Source organism: Manis pentadactyla, chromosome 7 (genome assembly GCF_030020395.1).
Source record: "Manis pentadactyla isolate mManPen7 chromosome 7, mManPen7.hap1, whole genome shotgun sequence".
Taxonomy (NCBI): Eukaryota; Metazoa; Chordata; class Mammalia; order Pholidota; family Manidae; genus Manis; species Manis pentadactyla.
Window position 1 is genome coordinate 128,111,554 of NC_080025.1, and position 16,962 is coordinate 128,128,515.

Below are 16,962 nucleotides of genomic sequence, written 5' to 3' on the forward strand. Positions count from 1 at the left end.
ACAAAGCAAAACAGAAGGAACAAAACAGCAGCAGACTCACAGACACTGAGAAGTGACTAGTGGTTACCATGGGGGAGGGGTTAAGGTAAGTGGGAGAGGAGGGTGAGGGGGATAAAGGGGCACAAAAATTCTCAATCACAAAATAGGTTGGTCACAGGGACAGTAATACAGCATGGAGAGGATAGCCAATGATTCTGTAACATCTTTTCTCCATAGTGACCACACTATGGTCACTAGATAGTGACCACACTAGAGAGGGCAAGGATTTAATAATATGGGTAACTGTTGAACCACTGTGTTGTATATTTGAAACCAATATAAGATTGTATATCAACAATACCTCAATAAAAAAATAATAATTACAGTACAAGAATAGAAGTAAAAATAAAGTGTTAAAGGAACAACAGAGGAGACACTGACTAACCTGTCAAAAATAGGGAAATCAACATGTATAATGATGTTTGAGCTATGTGGGAAAGAAAGTAGGGTAACTACAGGCACAGGGGGTAACATATACAAAGATACATGGCATCAAGTAGCGTGATAAGTTTGGGAAATGGCAAAAGCATTGAAATGAAACCCAGAGCATGCCAATATTTAGGTGACAGGAAGAAGAAAAACAGCCATTTCTGTGGGAGAATAAAATGGAGTAATCAGAGATGGGAGGAAATTCAGACTATGGTTCTGAGAATCAAAGATGGTAAAGCTTTAGGAAATGTTTAACTATTTTAAACCAGAGGTGGATAAAGTAAAATACGGACTGAATAATTGGCTTTGGGATTTTGCAATTAAAAGGTTACTAGAGATCACTGAGAAGAGATACTTCACTACAGTGGTGGCATAATCAGATTATAACAACTCATTTCCTTTCTGGTAATAACCCCTCAAACGTAATATTCAGGAACAGCAGTGCCATTCAAGTAGAAAACCTGTTTCAAACTTGAGTATTTCTTACCAAGTAAATGGATGGTCTTAGCTTCTTAGTTCCCTCAGGAACCTCAAAGTACTGTCCTCAAATTATTCCCGCAATTGATTTCAAAAGTGTCTGCCAGATAACAGTTTCTACAACCCATTTATTTCTTCCCAAATCACAGCCTATGAACTGTTCATCTGAGTTTTAAGACTAGGGATGTAATTTTTCACATACTGACCTCCCCCCACCTGCAGTGGTACTCCCTAATGTGAATGAATGATGGATCATTCTTTAGGACTCAATTCCAGGTTTCTTACCAATCTTCAGATGCAGACTTTCACTGGGTGAGTCTCAGACAGGTAGAATAGCATAACAAGATTGTCAATACACTTGACCATCCTTATGCTACTAACTCAATCTCTTCATGTTTTTGTTTATTTTAACTGAATTGTAATTTATACATAATAGAAACACACAGCTTAAGTGTTCAGTTAGATGAGTTTTGGCAATTGTGGTGTCCACGTAACCTCCACCCAAAATAAAATTTTGAACATTTCCATTGCTTTGGAAAGTTCCCTCGTGCCCACTTCCAGACCATCTCCTCCAACCCACCAGGTTTCTGGTTTCTATCATCACAGATGAGTTTTGGTGGTCTTAGAATGTATATATTCTTTTATGTCTTTTCTTTCGTTCCAATGTGATGTTTTAGAAATTTATCCATGTTGTTGCTTGAATCAGCAATTTGTTCCTTTTCATTGCTGATTGGTAGTGCATTGTATGAATATACCACAAAATGTTTATCCATTCTCCTTTTGATGAACATCTGGGTTGTTTCCAGTTTGGGGCTATCACAAATAAAGCTGCTATGAAATTCTTATACAGTCTTTTTTTGTGACCATGCTTTTTTTATTGAGTAAATATCTAGCAGTGGAATTACTGGTCACAAGGCAGGTATATGTTTAACTTTATAAGAAACTGCCAACTTTTTTCTAGGGTGGTTGTACCATTCTACATTCCTACCTGCAATGTATGAGACTTTCAACTGCTCCATGTACTTAGTATTGGAGCAGGCTTTTTGAATTTGCTTTGTCAGGCTTTGCTATCTTAACAATTCTAGTAGGTATGGAATGATATCTCATTCAGGTTTTATTCTGCATTTCCCTGATGACTAATAGTACTGAGAACATTTCTACCATGTACTTTTTGGCCATTCATATATTTTTTTGTGAAGTATCTGCCTTCAGGTTTTCTTAATCTCCATAGTTTCTTACCAAGCTAACACAAATATCTACATATATAGAATTGTCATTCACTATATTAATTTCCTATTTCTGCTGTAACAAATGACCACAGTTAGTGGCTTACAACAACAGAAATGTATTATCTCACAATTATTTGGGTTAGAAATCCAACAAAGGTGTCACTGAGCTAAAACCATTGTGGCAGCAGGCCTCATAGGCAAAGTAATTCATTCCATCCTATTATCCCCCAAAACCTGAACATGTTATAGCATCGATTCAAAGTCTAAAATGTCATCTAAATCTCAAGCCTCAAAAATCCCAATCCTATCAAAACCATCCAAATTAGGCACAGGTGAGACTCTGGAGATACTCTATCCTGAGGCAAAATTCCTCTCCACCTGTGAATATTAGACAACAAGTTCTCTGCTCCCAAAGGACAAGATGGGACTGCCACTGGATAATAGTGACAGACATCCCTGTTCAAAGAGAGAAAATGGAAGGAAAAACAGTCACTTGTCCCAAGCAATTCTGAAATGCAGCCAGACAACCTGGAAAAGGTTTCAAGTCTGGGGCAGAATTCTCTACCGCTCAGCTCTGCCCTATGGGCCTGCATGCTGCCCTCAGAGGCACCCTTCCTTTTTATAAAGGGCAGCATGTATTCAGGGCTGACTGGTCTAATCAGCTTGTTTCCTGTCTGTAGAATTTGGGGCTCTGACAGCTCTCAATTTGTCCTCTGTTCCTTTCAGTTCAAGCTGGCGGTGTTGCTGCTGGTTTTAGATTCTTAAAAGCCTTGTGGAGCTACCATATATGTTCAGAGACTCACTCCACTAGACAAGAGGCTCTTCCACAGATCCTGCCTAGATAATCCCATCTCTATTTTTGGCTTCTGCTTAGATTCTGAGGGAATCTATGAGTCACACCCTTGATCTCCTCAGAGTGTTCTGTGTGAGTACTCTGACCTTTTCATCTTTCTGAGGTTTTGGTGAAAGGTAGTAGAGTAACTCCTTTGACTTTTTCCTCTAGAGCAAGCTTTCCTACTGTGTCTCTTGATTTTAGCATCCTCTGCCATTTTGGTAGGCTGAGAATTTCCAAAATCAAGAACTCCTGGCTCTTTTTTAAGATATAATTTACATAATTTATTAGTTTCAGCTGTACAACATACTGATTCAATATTTATAAAGAACCCCTGATTCTTGTTTAACAGGTCTCTCCTCAATTTATTTCTCTACTCACAAATTTTACTGTGAATGGCAAAAAGAAACCCAGCTGTACCTCAACTCTCTGCTTGGAAATCTCAGTTAAATATCCAAATTCACTGTTTACCAGTCCTGCTTTCCACATAACTGCAGGACACAGTTCCACTAAACTTTCTGTCGCCATAACGGAACGTCCACATTCCTACCACCAGCCTGTTCATTACAATTGGAATATTCTCTAAGGTGGTATGTTTTCTCTCCCCTGCTCCTCTTCTTTCCGAGTCCGGCAGTTTTAACATCCCTATTTCTAAGCCTGCTCAATGAAAGGTAGGCTTTTTCTATCCTGCTTTTCAAAATTCTACCAGCATCTGCTCATCGCCCAATTTCCAAAGCTACTTCCACGTTTTTAGGTATTTGTTAGAGCAGCACCCTTTGCCAGCTAACAAAATCTCTTTTAGTTTTCTCCCCCCACATACACTGTGAGATATACTTGACATATACGACTGTATAAGTTTAAGGTACACAATGTGTTGATTTGATACACTTACATATTGCAAATCTATTAGTTTTCTATTGCTGCTGTAACAAATTACCACAAACTGACTTAGGACATTGATTTCTTTATGCTACAGTTAAGTCAGAAGTCTAACACAGATCTCACTGGACTAAAATCAAGGTGTCAGCAGGGTTGAATTCCCTTCTGGAAGCTGAATGAGTTAATCCATCTGTGGGGAAGTTGGGGTTCCTATGGCCAGGATCCTCACTGAACTTAAACCACCTGATGATGTAACTGGCCTGTTGCTAGGCTACCGCTTCCACACCCATAGGCAATAAGCTATTATTGCGCTATATAGAGAGCTCGGCCCAGTGCTCTGCGCAGAGGCAGAGACAGTAACTAGTGCTCGACCTACCACCAGGGTAACAACCCGGGTAACAAACCCTTTCACCCCAAAGAACGCTTTGCTGTCAATTTCTTTGGTCACATTGAATCCATAGCGAATTTGCCTGGGGCTGAAACCCATTAGCAAGACACCATCTCCTTACCTTTTCTAGCTTCTAGAGGTTACACATATTTCTTGGCTCATGACCCACTTCCTCCATCTCCAAATCCAGCAATACTGTACCTCTCCAAACCTGCTCCATCATCACACCTCTTTACTGCCTCCCTCTTCCACTTTTATATTGGGTTCACCTGGATAATCCAGGATACCCTCCCTTTTGACTATTTAGCAACCTTAAGGCCACGTAATGTAGCATATTCACAATTCCTGGGAATTACTACAGAGATATATTTGGGGGGCGGGGGCATTATTCTGCCTACTACATCTACTCATCACTTAAAATGAGCTAGAAGCCATAACTCAAGGTGGCCTAGTAGAGGACTCAGACGGAAGTATTAAAAGCTAAACAAACAAAAGCCCCTCAATCAATAGCTAACTGACTTATTTTTAATTTTTCTAGTATTTAGTGAATCTAGCAAACTAAGTGAAGATCTTCTATTCATTACTTGTGGCAGATGCTGTTTGATAATGCAATACCAATTTTCAATCTTTTCTCTCTCATCTGCCCCTAATACTCGGGTTATAAAAGCTAAATATTCACTTTCCTATCTCCTAAGGATAGTCATGGAACACAGCTGTGCCAAATGAAATCTAAAAATTGCCTTGGGAAAAGCTATTGCATACCTGATAAAAAGAGGCAGATGGTGCTGGCCCCTCCCTGGCCCCCTTCCCAGTACCCCTCCCACCTTGAATGGTGCATTGCCAATAATACAGGCATCTATTTTGCAATGATGTGAGGATGTCCAGAAGAATTCGAGGGACACCAATCCTGACACTGTTGAACTGCTGAACCAACACAGCTACCCTATGCCTATTCTGTTTCAGTGACTATTTCACCTGGCTTTCTGTTATTTTCAGCTGAAAGTTTTACTAATTGAAACTACATTCAACACAGTGCTGGTTAAACACAAATACCCTCCTCCAAAATTTATTTTGTTGTACAAAAACCAGATTCGTTTAAATGAGTTATAATTAATAATTAAGCAGGCAACTATTTTTTAAATAACATTTGTTTAATATTTTAGAACTCCAAACAACTCATTCTAAGACATTTGGAAATTATCAGAAGTTTAAAGAAAATAAACAGCCACAATCCTAAACACCCAGAGAAAACCTACTAGTAATATATCAGTGTATTTCCATACATATATTTTTATATACATACTTAATATATGTCAAAAAGTGAGACTATATGGAATACAAAGATTTGAATCCAACTGTTACTCATCACTTTAGTGAGGATTTTTACATATTATTAAAAATGTTTCAAAAATATTTTCAAAAAATTTAAATATCTCATAATCTGATAACATGGTTAACTAAATATTTTTAACAATGGCAGTTATTTAAGTTATCTTTTTTGCTAGTATAGTGCTGCAACAAACACTGCTGTATATAAATCTTTCTGTGCTATCTCTATTTTCTGAGCATAGTCCATATATGTAGTATTACTAGGTGAAAGGGGTAAACCCTTTCAGATATTCAACAATGCTGCCAAACTGCTTTCTAGAAAAATGGAATCAATTAATTTTTCTACTTCCTATATATAAGAACATCACTCTCTCTTACTAGTACTGACTGCCTTCTTTTTGCCAATTTGATGGGTAAAAATATTGGAACTCATTCTTGAATTTTATTTATTTTTTTTGTTACTAGTAAGAATGGCTATTTAAATATGTTTAGATTCTTTATATTGATTATTTTATGAATTATCCCTTGGGATTTTTTTTTAAATATAAGAGACCTTTTGATGCACTTGTAAATATTTTATTTCAATGTATATATCATTTACTTTTTAGTTTTATTTATATATTTTTATGACCACTTAAAATGTAATCAGATCTCTTAGCTTTATTTTTTGTGACTTTCTTTTATCAGGTAAGGATGGTTTTCACATGATAACAACCACATTTTAGAAATGAATACTTTAAGATATTATATCCTTTTAAATTCCTATTGGCTTTCTTACAGTCAAAAAAGTAAAATTAATAGAAAGAAAACAAATATTCCATTAAATATATAAGTGCAAATCCTAAGTTTTGACCATTAACATACCTGCTTGTGACAATTATCACATCCTCAGAGATGGTGGCCATTTCTTTGATAGTAAGGTAGCACATTCTTCTCAATGTTTGCTGAAAAATTATTTATAAAAGGCAATAGGTTATTAGTAGGAAATGGTTTTTAAAACTGAAGTGAGGACCCCAAGTAGATACATTTACAAGTTATTCTTAAAAAAATTCTCATCTACCAAAAAAATCCTTTTAAAAATACCTGGATGAGAAAATATCCAGACTACTATTTCTTACACCCAAGTAATTGAGGCACTGACAGATTAGAAAACATCTAGATGAAAACTCAAAAAATATATATATAGAGATCCAAACTTTCACAGTATGAGTCCAATGACATAGTTTTTCAAAGTGTTAAAGGCTTGTCCTGGAAAGTGTACTTGTAAAATTATTTTTAAAGAAGTAAAAAGTAAAAAAAAAAAAAAATGTATGGAGAGATGTGCAGACTGAATTTTCCTCACTTCACCATATACAGATATTTTTCCTTAAATATTTGTGGTTGTAAACTAACTTCCATTTTTGATTATCAAGATTTCTAGATTGAGACCTGGATCCAAAATAAGTGCCAAGGAAACAATAATAAAGTTTTATGTACCCTTCCTGCTCACTTGGATCTCTGATTTATTCACACATGATGGGCATTGGTTCCCTAACCTATCTAGCCTCAGTCCCTACCAACTAACTTCAAATTTCTTATCAACAGTGAAACTCAAATACAGCAGACCCTGCTCCAGACTCCAAGCTGTAGAAAGAATCTGGTGCAGACTATTGAGCCCATTAAGGAAAGGGAAGAAGGGAATGAAGACTCTTTGGTGGTTAGACACAGAAAAAAATTACCCCCAGAAAGAGAAAGCCAGTATAGGACAGATGACACCCATATGAAGCTACTTTGAGAAGAAAATAAGACTCAAAGCTTCAGAGCTGAACAAAGTTTGTGCCCCCCCAAATAAAAATCTACCATGAAGTGGAATAAAACTGGAGAAAGTGGAGAAAAGCACAAAAATAGGGGCACAACATTGTTAGTCGCTGGGGAAAACCACATTTCAAATACTACCTCACACACACCAAAGTGGCTAAAATTAAAAAGAGTAACAATATAAAATGTTGGCAAAGATATGCTCATAACCACTAAAACATACTGTCTGAACAAACACACAGAAATGCTGATTAGATACAAACAAAATTTAAATATGTAGCCAAGGGCAAAATGAAGGAAATTTATAGGTGCCAAAGTGGAAAAACAAACAACTCATAGCCACAAAAGTACAAGCCCAGGGTCTTACTGGAATAAAATCTAGAAAGGATGGGGTTCTATAAGGTATATTCAGGCACAGGGAAAATTATTCTAGATAGTAACTCAGAAATAAAGCAAGAAATGAAGAGTTAAAATAAAAATGGTAAACAGTAACAAGAAAGTGTAGTATTGGTGAAAGAACAGACAGATAGATCAATGGAACAGAACAGACAACCCAGAAATATACCCCCATCAGTACAGCCAACTGGTCTTTGACAAAGGAGCAAAGACAGTCTCCTCAACAAACAGTTCTGGAGCAAGTGGAATCCACATGCCAAAAAATGAATCTAAACACAGACTTTACATCCTTCACAAACATTAATTCAAAATGGATCACAGACCTAAATGTAAAATGTATACTGTAAAACTCATAAAAGAAAAGATAGAAAATCTAGATGACCTCAGGTAAGGCAATAACTTTTTAGATAAAACACCAAAGGCATGACCATGAAGGAAATAATAGATAAGCTGGCCTTTATGAAAATTAGAAACTTCCGCTCTACAGAAGACATTGTCAGGAGGATGAGAAGACAAGCCACAAACTGGGAGAAAATATTTACAGAACACAAATCTAAGGACTGTCATCCAAAATAAGAAAAAAAAATCTTAAAAGTTAAAAAAAAAGAAAAAGTCAAAAATAGGAAAAAGCCTGATTTTTAAAAAATGGGCTAAGGACTGTAAGAGACGTCTCATAAGTAGAAGCAAATAAGTATGTGAAAAGATGCACCACCTCACATGTCATCAGAGAAAGGCAAATTAAAACAAGATATTACTACACTATTAGACTAGCCAAAATTCAGGACACCGGACAACACCAAATCCTAAGGAATCTCCCAAAATACTCCTAGAGCTAACATATGAATTTAACAAGATCACAGGAACAGATTACTAAACAAAAATCTATTTAATTTCTATAGATTCTCTACAAACAAATCAAATACAATAGTATAAAAAATACTAATTATTTTAGGGATTTATTTCACAAAATATGTATGACTACAATACTGCTGACAGAAATTAAAGAGACCTGAATAAAGGGAGATATACACCATGTTCATGGAGCAGAAAACTCAATAATGTTACAATGTCAGTTCTCCTCTAAACTGATCTTTAAATTCAATGCAATCCCATCAAAGTTCCAGCAGGGCTTTTTTCATTTTATAGAAATGGAGAAACTGATTCTAAAATCCACATGAAAATGCTAACAACCTAAAAGAGTCAAACAATTTTGAAAAATAATAATAAAATAGGAAAATGTGCACTACCTGACTTAAAACTTACTATAAAGCTACAATAATGAAGATGGTGTGGCACTGGAATAAGAATAGACATATAGATCAATGAAACAAAACAAAGTGTTCCAATGTGCCAGTGTAATTCAATCATCATCATTTCTTCCTCCTCCTCCTCTTTCAAATTGATATGCAATTATTCCAGTACCATCTGTTGAGAAAAGAAAGTGGAAGGAAAAGGAGGTGGTGATGGAGAGAGGAAGACAAAAAGGAGATGAAAATAAATCTAACCCTTACTTTGTATCATATACAAAAATTAATTCAAATGGATCAAAATGCCTAGAAAAAATGCATAAGAGAAAATCTTTTGTGACCTTGGGTTAGGCAACAATTTCTACAATATTAATCAAAAGCACAATCCCATAGCAGAAAAAAATTGATAAACTAGACTTCATCAAAATTAAAACTTCTGATCTTTGAAAAACTAAGAAAATGAAAAATCAAGCCACAGATTTGGGAAACATATCTGATAAAAGATTTGTACCCAGAATACATAAAGACCTCTCAAAATATTAAGAAAATAAACAACCAAATTATTTTAAATGGGCAAAAGATATGAAATGATCTTTCACCATGGAAGATATATGGAAGGCAAAAAAAAAGCTTATGAAAAGATGTTTGAAATCATTAGTCATTAGGAAAATGCAAATTAATACTACAAACACTATGCAAAAAAATGCAAAAAAAATACTACAACATTAGAATGGCTTTAAAAAAATAAAGACAATACCAAGTGCTAACTAGAACTTTTAGATACAGTGGAAATGGTACAGTCACTTTGGTAAAAGGTTGGCAGTCTCTTACAAAGTTAAATATACATACACTTATCATATAACCCAGCAATCTCATTTCTAGGATTTACCGAAGAGAAGTAAAAACTTGTTCAAACACTTGTACATGAATGTTTATAGCAACTTTATTCATAACCATCAGATATTCTTCAAATGGTGAAAAGATAAGCTGAGGAACATCCATACAAGTAAAAACTACAACAAAACAAAAAGGAGTAAACTACAGATAAAAACAATAACATGGACAAACCTCAAATGTATTACGCTCAGTGACTAAAAAGAAGACTCAAAAGGCTTCATGCAGTATGATATCATTCTTGTGACTTCCTTAAAAGGCCAAACTATAAGGAAAGAAAAGAGACTGGCCATTGCAGGGAGCTCAAGATGGGAGGAAAGGGTCGTAGAAAGAGGCATGAGGGAACTTTTTTGGACTGATGGAAATGTTCTAAGTCTTTATTGCCTTGATGATACTATTACTACACGCATTTGTGAAAACTCATAAAACTATACCTTAAAAAGGGTGAATTTTACTGTATGTGAATTATACTTTTTTAAAAATGGGGAAAATAACAAGAAGTGAACAAAAAGGCAAGCCACAGAGGGGAGGAAATACTTACAAAATACCAATCTGATAAAGGTCTTGTATCCAGAAAACTTAAGAACACTTACAACTCAAGAAGACAACATCCAGTTAAAAAAAGTAAGTAACAGATTTGAACAGACACTTCACCGAAAAAGATATACAGATGGCAAATAAGCATATATTCACTTACTATATGCCTAATACATTCATCATAAAGGAAATGCAAACCCATCTAGATATCAAACAAAGAAAGTAAAAACATAGGCCCACACAAAGACTTGTCCTTGAATACTTTTAGCAGCTTTGTTCACAATATCCATAAACTTTATATAAACCACCCAAATATCTATTAACTTGGACAAATAAATAAGTTAGACTACCTCCACACAATAGAATACTACTCAGCAATAAAAAATGAAAACTACCAATTCACATAAAAGCTTAGATGAATGTCAAAAGCCATAAGCTAAATGAAAGAAACAAAACCTAAAAGTCATAAAAAGTATATTCTATATAATTAAACTGTTAAACTATGTTGTCAGAAAACAGATCAGTGATTGCTAGGAGCTAAGGGTTGAGGAAAGAAACAGACAACTAAGGGATATGGGAGCACATTCTGGGGTGATGAAAACTGTCTCTGTCGTGACTATACCAATGGTTCCATGAATCTATACATTGGTCAAACTCACTGAATTGCACTCTTAAAACTGGTGATTTTTATTGTTTATATTATCTTCAATAAAGATGATATTTTTTCAAAAGACTAAAATAAAAAAATTTTTAATCTATAAATCAGAAGGAGGAATATAAATAAGCAAAGAATATAAATAAGAAAAGAAAAGAACAGACAATTCAGAGGAGGAAAATAAAATGGCCACTAAATGTATGAATAGCTCAATATCAGCAGTGATCATGAAAATACAAATTAAAACCACAAAGAGATGCCATTTCACATTCTTTGGCAATTATTTAGGTCTGATGATAAGAAATTATTGTCAAGAGGAGGTGAGGCTTTGGAACAATATCTGTGTAAATTAGTACAATCCTTTAAAGAGCAATTTGACAAGACTGAATAAACTGGCATTACCTAGAAATTCCACTTGCAGCTATCTTCCCTAGAAAAATCCTCTCCATGTGCATAAGAAGACATGTATAATAAACATTACATGTAATATCATCTGTAATAGCAAACAGTGGCAGCAATTCATAAATCTATCGGGGGAGAATGGATAAATAAGTAGGAATGCCGTATATTCACACCCTGGGATTCCATACAGCAGTGAAAATGAGTAAGGTAGAAGTACATGTGGCAAGTGGTGCATCTCAAAAACACATCTGTTTTTAAAATTGCAAAACAATATGAAGATGATAACATTTACATTGTATTTTAAAACACACAAAAAAACAAAGTATAGGTTATGGATATAAACATATGTAATACATGTATGTATATAAACGCAGATAGGAAGATGCCAATCTGAAGAGTAATTACCCTCTGGGAAAGGAAGGAGCTCCACAGGCTGCTGACAAAACCCTCACTTCTCCTTCCTCCCAAAAATCTTTCAATTCTGTATTCTGCCTAAGGGACCATCAAAATGAATCACATCATGCTGCACATGGTTACTTGACCTCAGTTACAACAAAAATCTAGAATATCCTGGTCATTACTTATCACCATGCATCTGGGGTGTCTAATCTGACTAATCTGTCTCTTTCGTCCATCCTTCCACAAATCCCAACCCTTCCATCGTGTCCTCTGGCACTTTATTAGTAAAATCCCTTTTATCCTCAACTTTTTGAAGGTTCCTGTCCTCTCTAACTGAAACCTGGCTCTCCCCTCAGGGGTGCCCTGCAGCGTTCTAACTGATCCTCACACCTTTTCAAAACTATGATGCCTCCTTTTACTGTACCTCCTTCTTCCCTAAAATCACTGGCTTTAGTTTATGCCATTAGCCTGCATCACCTGCGTATACAGACCCCAGGTTACTTCCCTCATTTAAAAAAAAAACAGTACCTTCCTCACTGTCTTCAATATTATCCCCGTAATAATAACTGGTGACTTTAATATCCATACAGACAATATTTCTAAAACTCTGACCACTCTGTGGACTTTACCTCTTCTTTTCCAATAATCCTGTCCTCGTTCTTATTGCAACCACCCACTTCAATGGTCATCCCCAAGATCAGCAACAATATCCTTTCATAATTACATTGCCAAGCGTTTCACTCTCCAGCCTCCAACTCCTGACTCCAATTCTTTTACTTCATCATGACCTAAAATCCATTGATCTTATCAGCTTTTTACTCCCCCATCCAGCTGCTGTTCTTACTTGCCTCCTAACCAAACACAGATTCCACAGTCGTCATTTCAATCTCTCAACTTCCTTGCTCCTCCCCGTGCTTACTATCTGGCAAAACCCCAACCCTGATTCAATCTGCTCAATAAATGTCCCATGCCTTAACCTGGAGTCTCCAGCTGGAGAAAAACATTCATTGTGCTAGCTGGTAATACTTTAAATTCATGACCACTAATTTCAAGGGGCCATTCATCCCGTCCAACAATCCTATTTTTCCAATTTCCTAGAAACTACTTCATGCCTTCTTTTCTTAACACAACATCTGTGTTAGAGGCTTTGAGTTTGTCCTCACTGCTTCTTCCCTGCTCTACATCCTATTCCCTGCTCCATGTCCAGCTCTTTTTCCCAACTACGTGCCATCTGAGCAACAGCAGCGTTGGGCCCATGACCAGATACATGGGCTACGAATTCACAGAGCCAAAAAGAGCCAACAGCCTCCCCAAACCTTTAGAATAGTCACTTTCCATAGCCCCACCCCAGCAGCTTGAAATGTCTAACTTTCTAGTCTAATTCCTCCAATAAATAATTCCATATCAGTCATAGTCGTTCTGTTTCCCTGATTTTGAATCCTGAATTTTTGGTACAGGGAGTGATTAAACAGAAATAGGACCTTAAAGACAGGAATTTGAAATTGCTGCTCTGATTTGATAAAAGGTATTTAATGACCCTGTTTCCAGTGGTAAAGGGGATACTAGTAGTCCATGGCATGCAGTGGCAAATACTTAATCATTACCTGCAAACAAGTATAATTAAGGACTTACAGAAGACAAGGTTTGGGGCAACCCAATAGTTGCTGCCATAGAACATTTCTTTAAAAATCAGTTGTAGAAGGATTAGTTGCTTCTAAGTACACTGCAGAACTTGGTAAAAGAAAATGACGAACTCAGAGTTTCAAATTCACAGTCCTAGGTCTAGGTAAAGGATTAGAAATCTTTCAAAATGCCTTAATAGAAACCCTGATGTCATGTGGGCACAGGGCTGAGATTTCTGAAAAGCATATCCTGCACATGGTTTAATCCCAAAACAAATTTAATACACACTCTGTGGGGCATCTCATGTTGAAAGTTAGGACCTTGATTGGGAAAGAGTGGGACCCTGAAAACTGGGTCTTTTTTGCAGTATCATGTCAGAATCCTGAACAGTTTTGTAGATGGCATGGTACATCTGTGGGTGAGCAGCTTTACAGTACATACTTTTACTCTTTCATTTCATATGTTCTGTAATGAATATTTGTCAGTTTTATGAAGGTAAACAACTTTTAGGGCATTTTAAACATTTCAAGCAACCTTCCCTCATTTGGAACACTAAGATCCCCAAGGAAAAAATAAAAGGAGCTGTTTCAGCCTAAAAGAATAAAGAAAAAGACTTACATCATTAGACTGAAACAATCGAGTCATTGCAAAGAAGGCTTCTGTGGCTTCCATAGTTCCCAAGTGTTCACCCTAAGGAAAATTTAGAACAATTTCTTAAACTTATAAAAAATATTAAGGATTTTCTCTTTATTTCTGCAAAAACCTTTTAGAACTCAGAAAAAAAAAATCTCTTTGTAAACATTCTGGCTTTCAATTTATAAACATGTATGCTCATTTGTCCACTCCTTATTTCAAATAATTCAATATTATACACCATGCTATAAAAATTTTGGAATAGTGGTTGCTAACCTTTTAGCAGTAACTATTTTAATTTTCCTAAAGAACTGTGATTTACAAGGAGGTAGAAAATGATGGCAAGTTGAGCTCCAATCAAAACACGGTATTATTGTTACACTGTCCATGAGCAGAGATCAAACCTATACATCTCTATAATCCAATGCCCAGCACAAAGCCTGACATATCCTAAGAACATAATAAATATGAAACTGTAAAGAACTATTAGGACTCTCAGAAGCCATGGCAAAAAGGGACCAACCAAAAGGGCAGCAACCACTTGAATTATATAAAAGTAATGGTTAAGGAGCTGTTAACAGAGCTCAAGATCCTGGCTCAAGCCCCTAAAAACATGCTTTGGATCATAACTTTAACATGCTTTGTTAATCATCTGAGGATCTCGCTGAAATGCAGAATCTGATTTAGTGGCCCTGGGCTGAAGCCTGAAATTTTGCATCTCTAACTAGCTCCCAGTGATGGGAATGCTGCTAATCTGGGAACCACATTTTTTTGAGTAGCAAGATTAAGATAACCTAATTTACAATTAGTCAAAACATTACAGATCATAGGCCACCTAAAACATTACCATTTCAATATTTCATTTCATTAAAATCAATCCATATAGGATTGATTTTAATGAAACATATAGTTAGTTCAATCCTTTTTCAGGCTTCAGATTCTAGACAGATTATCACTAGCCTTCAATCTACTTGTCATGGGTTTAAGAATAGACAAATTCTAATGGAAAACTTGCAAAATTTAGGATGAAAGACAAATAGTAAGAGTTTATAATTACTTAAGTCAGAGTATGCAACTTGTTCATAAGCAAGAGCATTCCCTCTTTCTTTCATAAATATTTAGTGAATATATAGAAGTCCATTTACTTTTCAGTTATATTAATAAAACCTTAGTCCCTACTTTTTTTACTATAAACTTGGAAAATATATGGAAATGTCAACTCCGGCAGAAATTTAAAAGTATTTTTCCATAAAGTACTGCCAAAAACTAGACAAAAGATAAAACTAAGGCTTCCAAACTGTTTATGTAGTTGACTGTTTATTTATCAGCCAGTGTTGGTAATTTCCTTATCAAGATAATTAAATGTTTCAACATGAATTGTCTGTCAAAGAGGTATTGGCCAATATGAAAGTATATGCTACTCTCAACCAATATCAACTACTCAAAATTCTGCTTATTATGTAATGGATATAGCCAACTTGGACACAATGTGTGCTATGAAAAATTTAAATCAAACTGACTTTGCCTTAAATGTTTCTAATGTTACCACAGAGGGATGTGATGTTTATGAATAGACATATTTTATTTAGAAGTATGTACTTGTTGTTCAGTCTCCATTTGCAAACCACAAAACTTTACTATGTCTCTGGATAATGTCTTCAGTCATGAGACAGTAAAGATGAAATATTCACATGAAATTCAAATTGGAAACCACAGTCTCTTAGCACCATATGTAAAGCATCTGAACTATATGTGTGTGTTTGTATCTAAAGAGAAAAAATTACATTTTCTAAAGCCATAGACATTTCATGAGATTTTTTAGTCTGAAGCAAAAACAAAAGCAAAACAACAGCAACAACAAAAATATACACACACAAGAAAAAAATTAAATGAATTACAATAACAGAATCTATGTTTCATTAGGGCAAATAGTTTTGTTGGTTTTGTCTGCTATATCCCCAGTGCCTAAAACAGTGCACAGGACACAGCAAGTGTGTAATAAATATCTACTGAATGATGGAATGAAAACTTTTTCTGAATGCTTACTATGTGTCTATTCTCAATGCTTTACGTTTATTATCCTGTTTAATCATTATATCTTTATAAAACAGTACTATCATAACCCCCATTTACAGGAAAGGAATTTAGGTAACAAAATAGTTAAACCCAGAATGACATTGGTTATAATGATGAAGTAAAAATAATAAATATAAAATCTAAATATTAAAATCAAAGCTTTAAAACATCACTATTACAGCCTCCCCAACTAAAAAGGGTAGAATTTGGAATTTGTCTACGATTTTATACTGTATTTTTAGAGGGGAAAAAATACTTTGAACAAATGTAAACAAAATGTTTTAACATTAATACTTATTAAATTCAAATCAATGTTGAGGATCTACTATATGCTCGGCTGGTTTAATACCTCATGAATAAAAAAGAGGTTGAAGTCATTATCCTTGTCCTCAATGAGTTTTACATAATACCTTCATCAACCACTGTGGGTTTTTTAATTAAATGAATTAAAAAAAAAAAATAATTATGTTTTCCAGAAAGTACTTCACTGCATGTTATATATTTCTATTCCAGGACACAAATCTGAGGAAACACAAAATAGTTTACCTGGTTCAGTAAATACAGAATCTTTGTAAGAATATGCAAACATCTTCTTGGATTGATAGGTGTTTCATTGAATATACGAGCCTATGTCACAAAAACATTGTTACCATAGTACATTTTCTATCTTTTCTATCACACATCACAAAAAATCAACTTTA

The 16,962-nt window shown here is 35.2% G+C and overlaps 1 protein-coding gene across 1 annotated transcript in view; it reads right to left on the reverse strand.

The window, feature by feature from the left end:
* Positions 1–16,962, reverse strand: part of COPG2 (COPI coat complex subunit gamma 2) — a 111,560-nt gene that overhangs the window by 92,804 nt on the left and 1,794 nt on the right. Inside the window, exons 3-5 of the mRNA XM_036909016.2 lie at positions 16,808–16,888; positions 14,171–14,242; positions 6,467–6,546 (exon numbers count right to left, since the gene is read on the reverse strand). Of these exons, the coding sequence (XP_036764911.1) occupies positions 6,467–6,546; positions 14,171–14,242; positions 16,808–16,888 (233 nt within the window). The remainder of the gene's footprint in view (positions 1–6,466; positions 6,547–14,170; positions 14,243–16,807; positions 16,889–16,962) is intronic.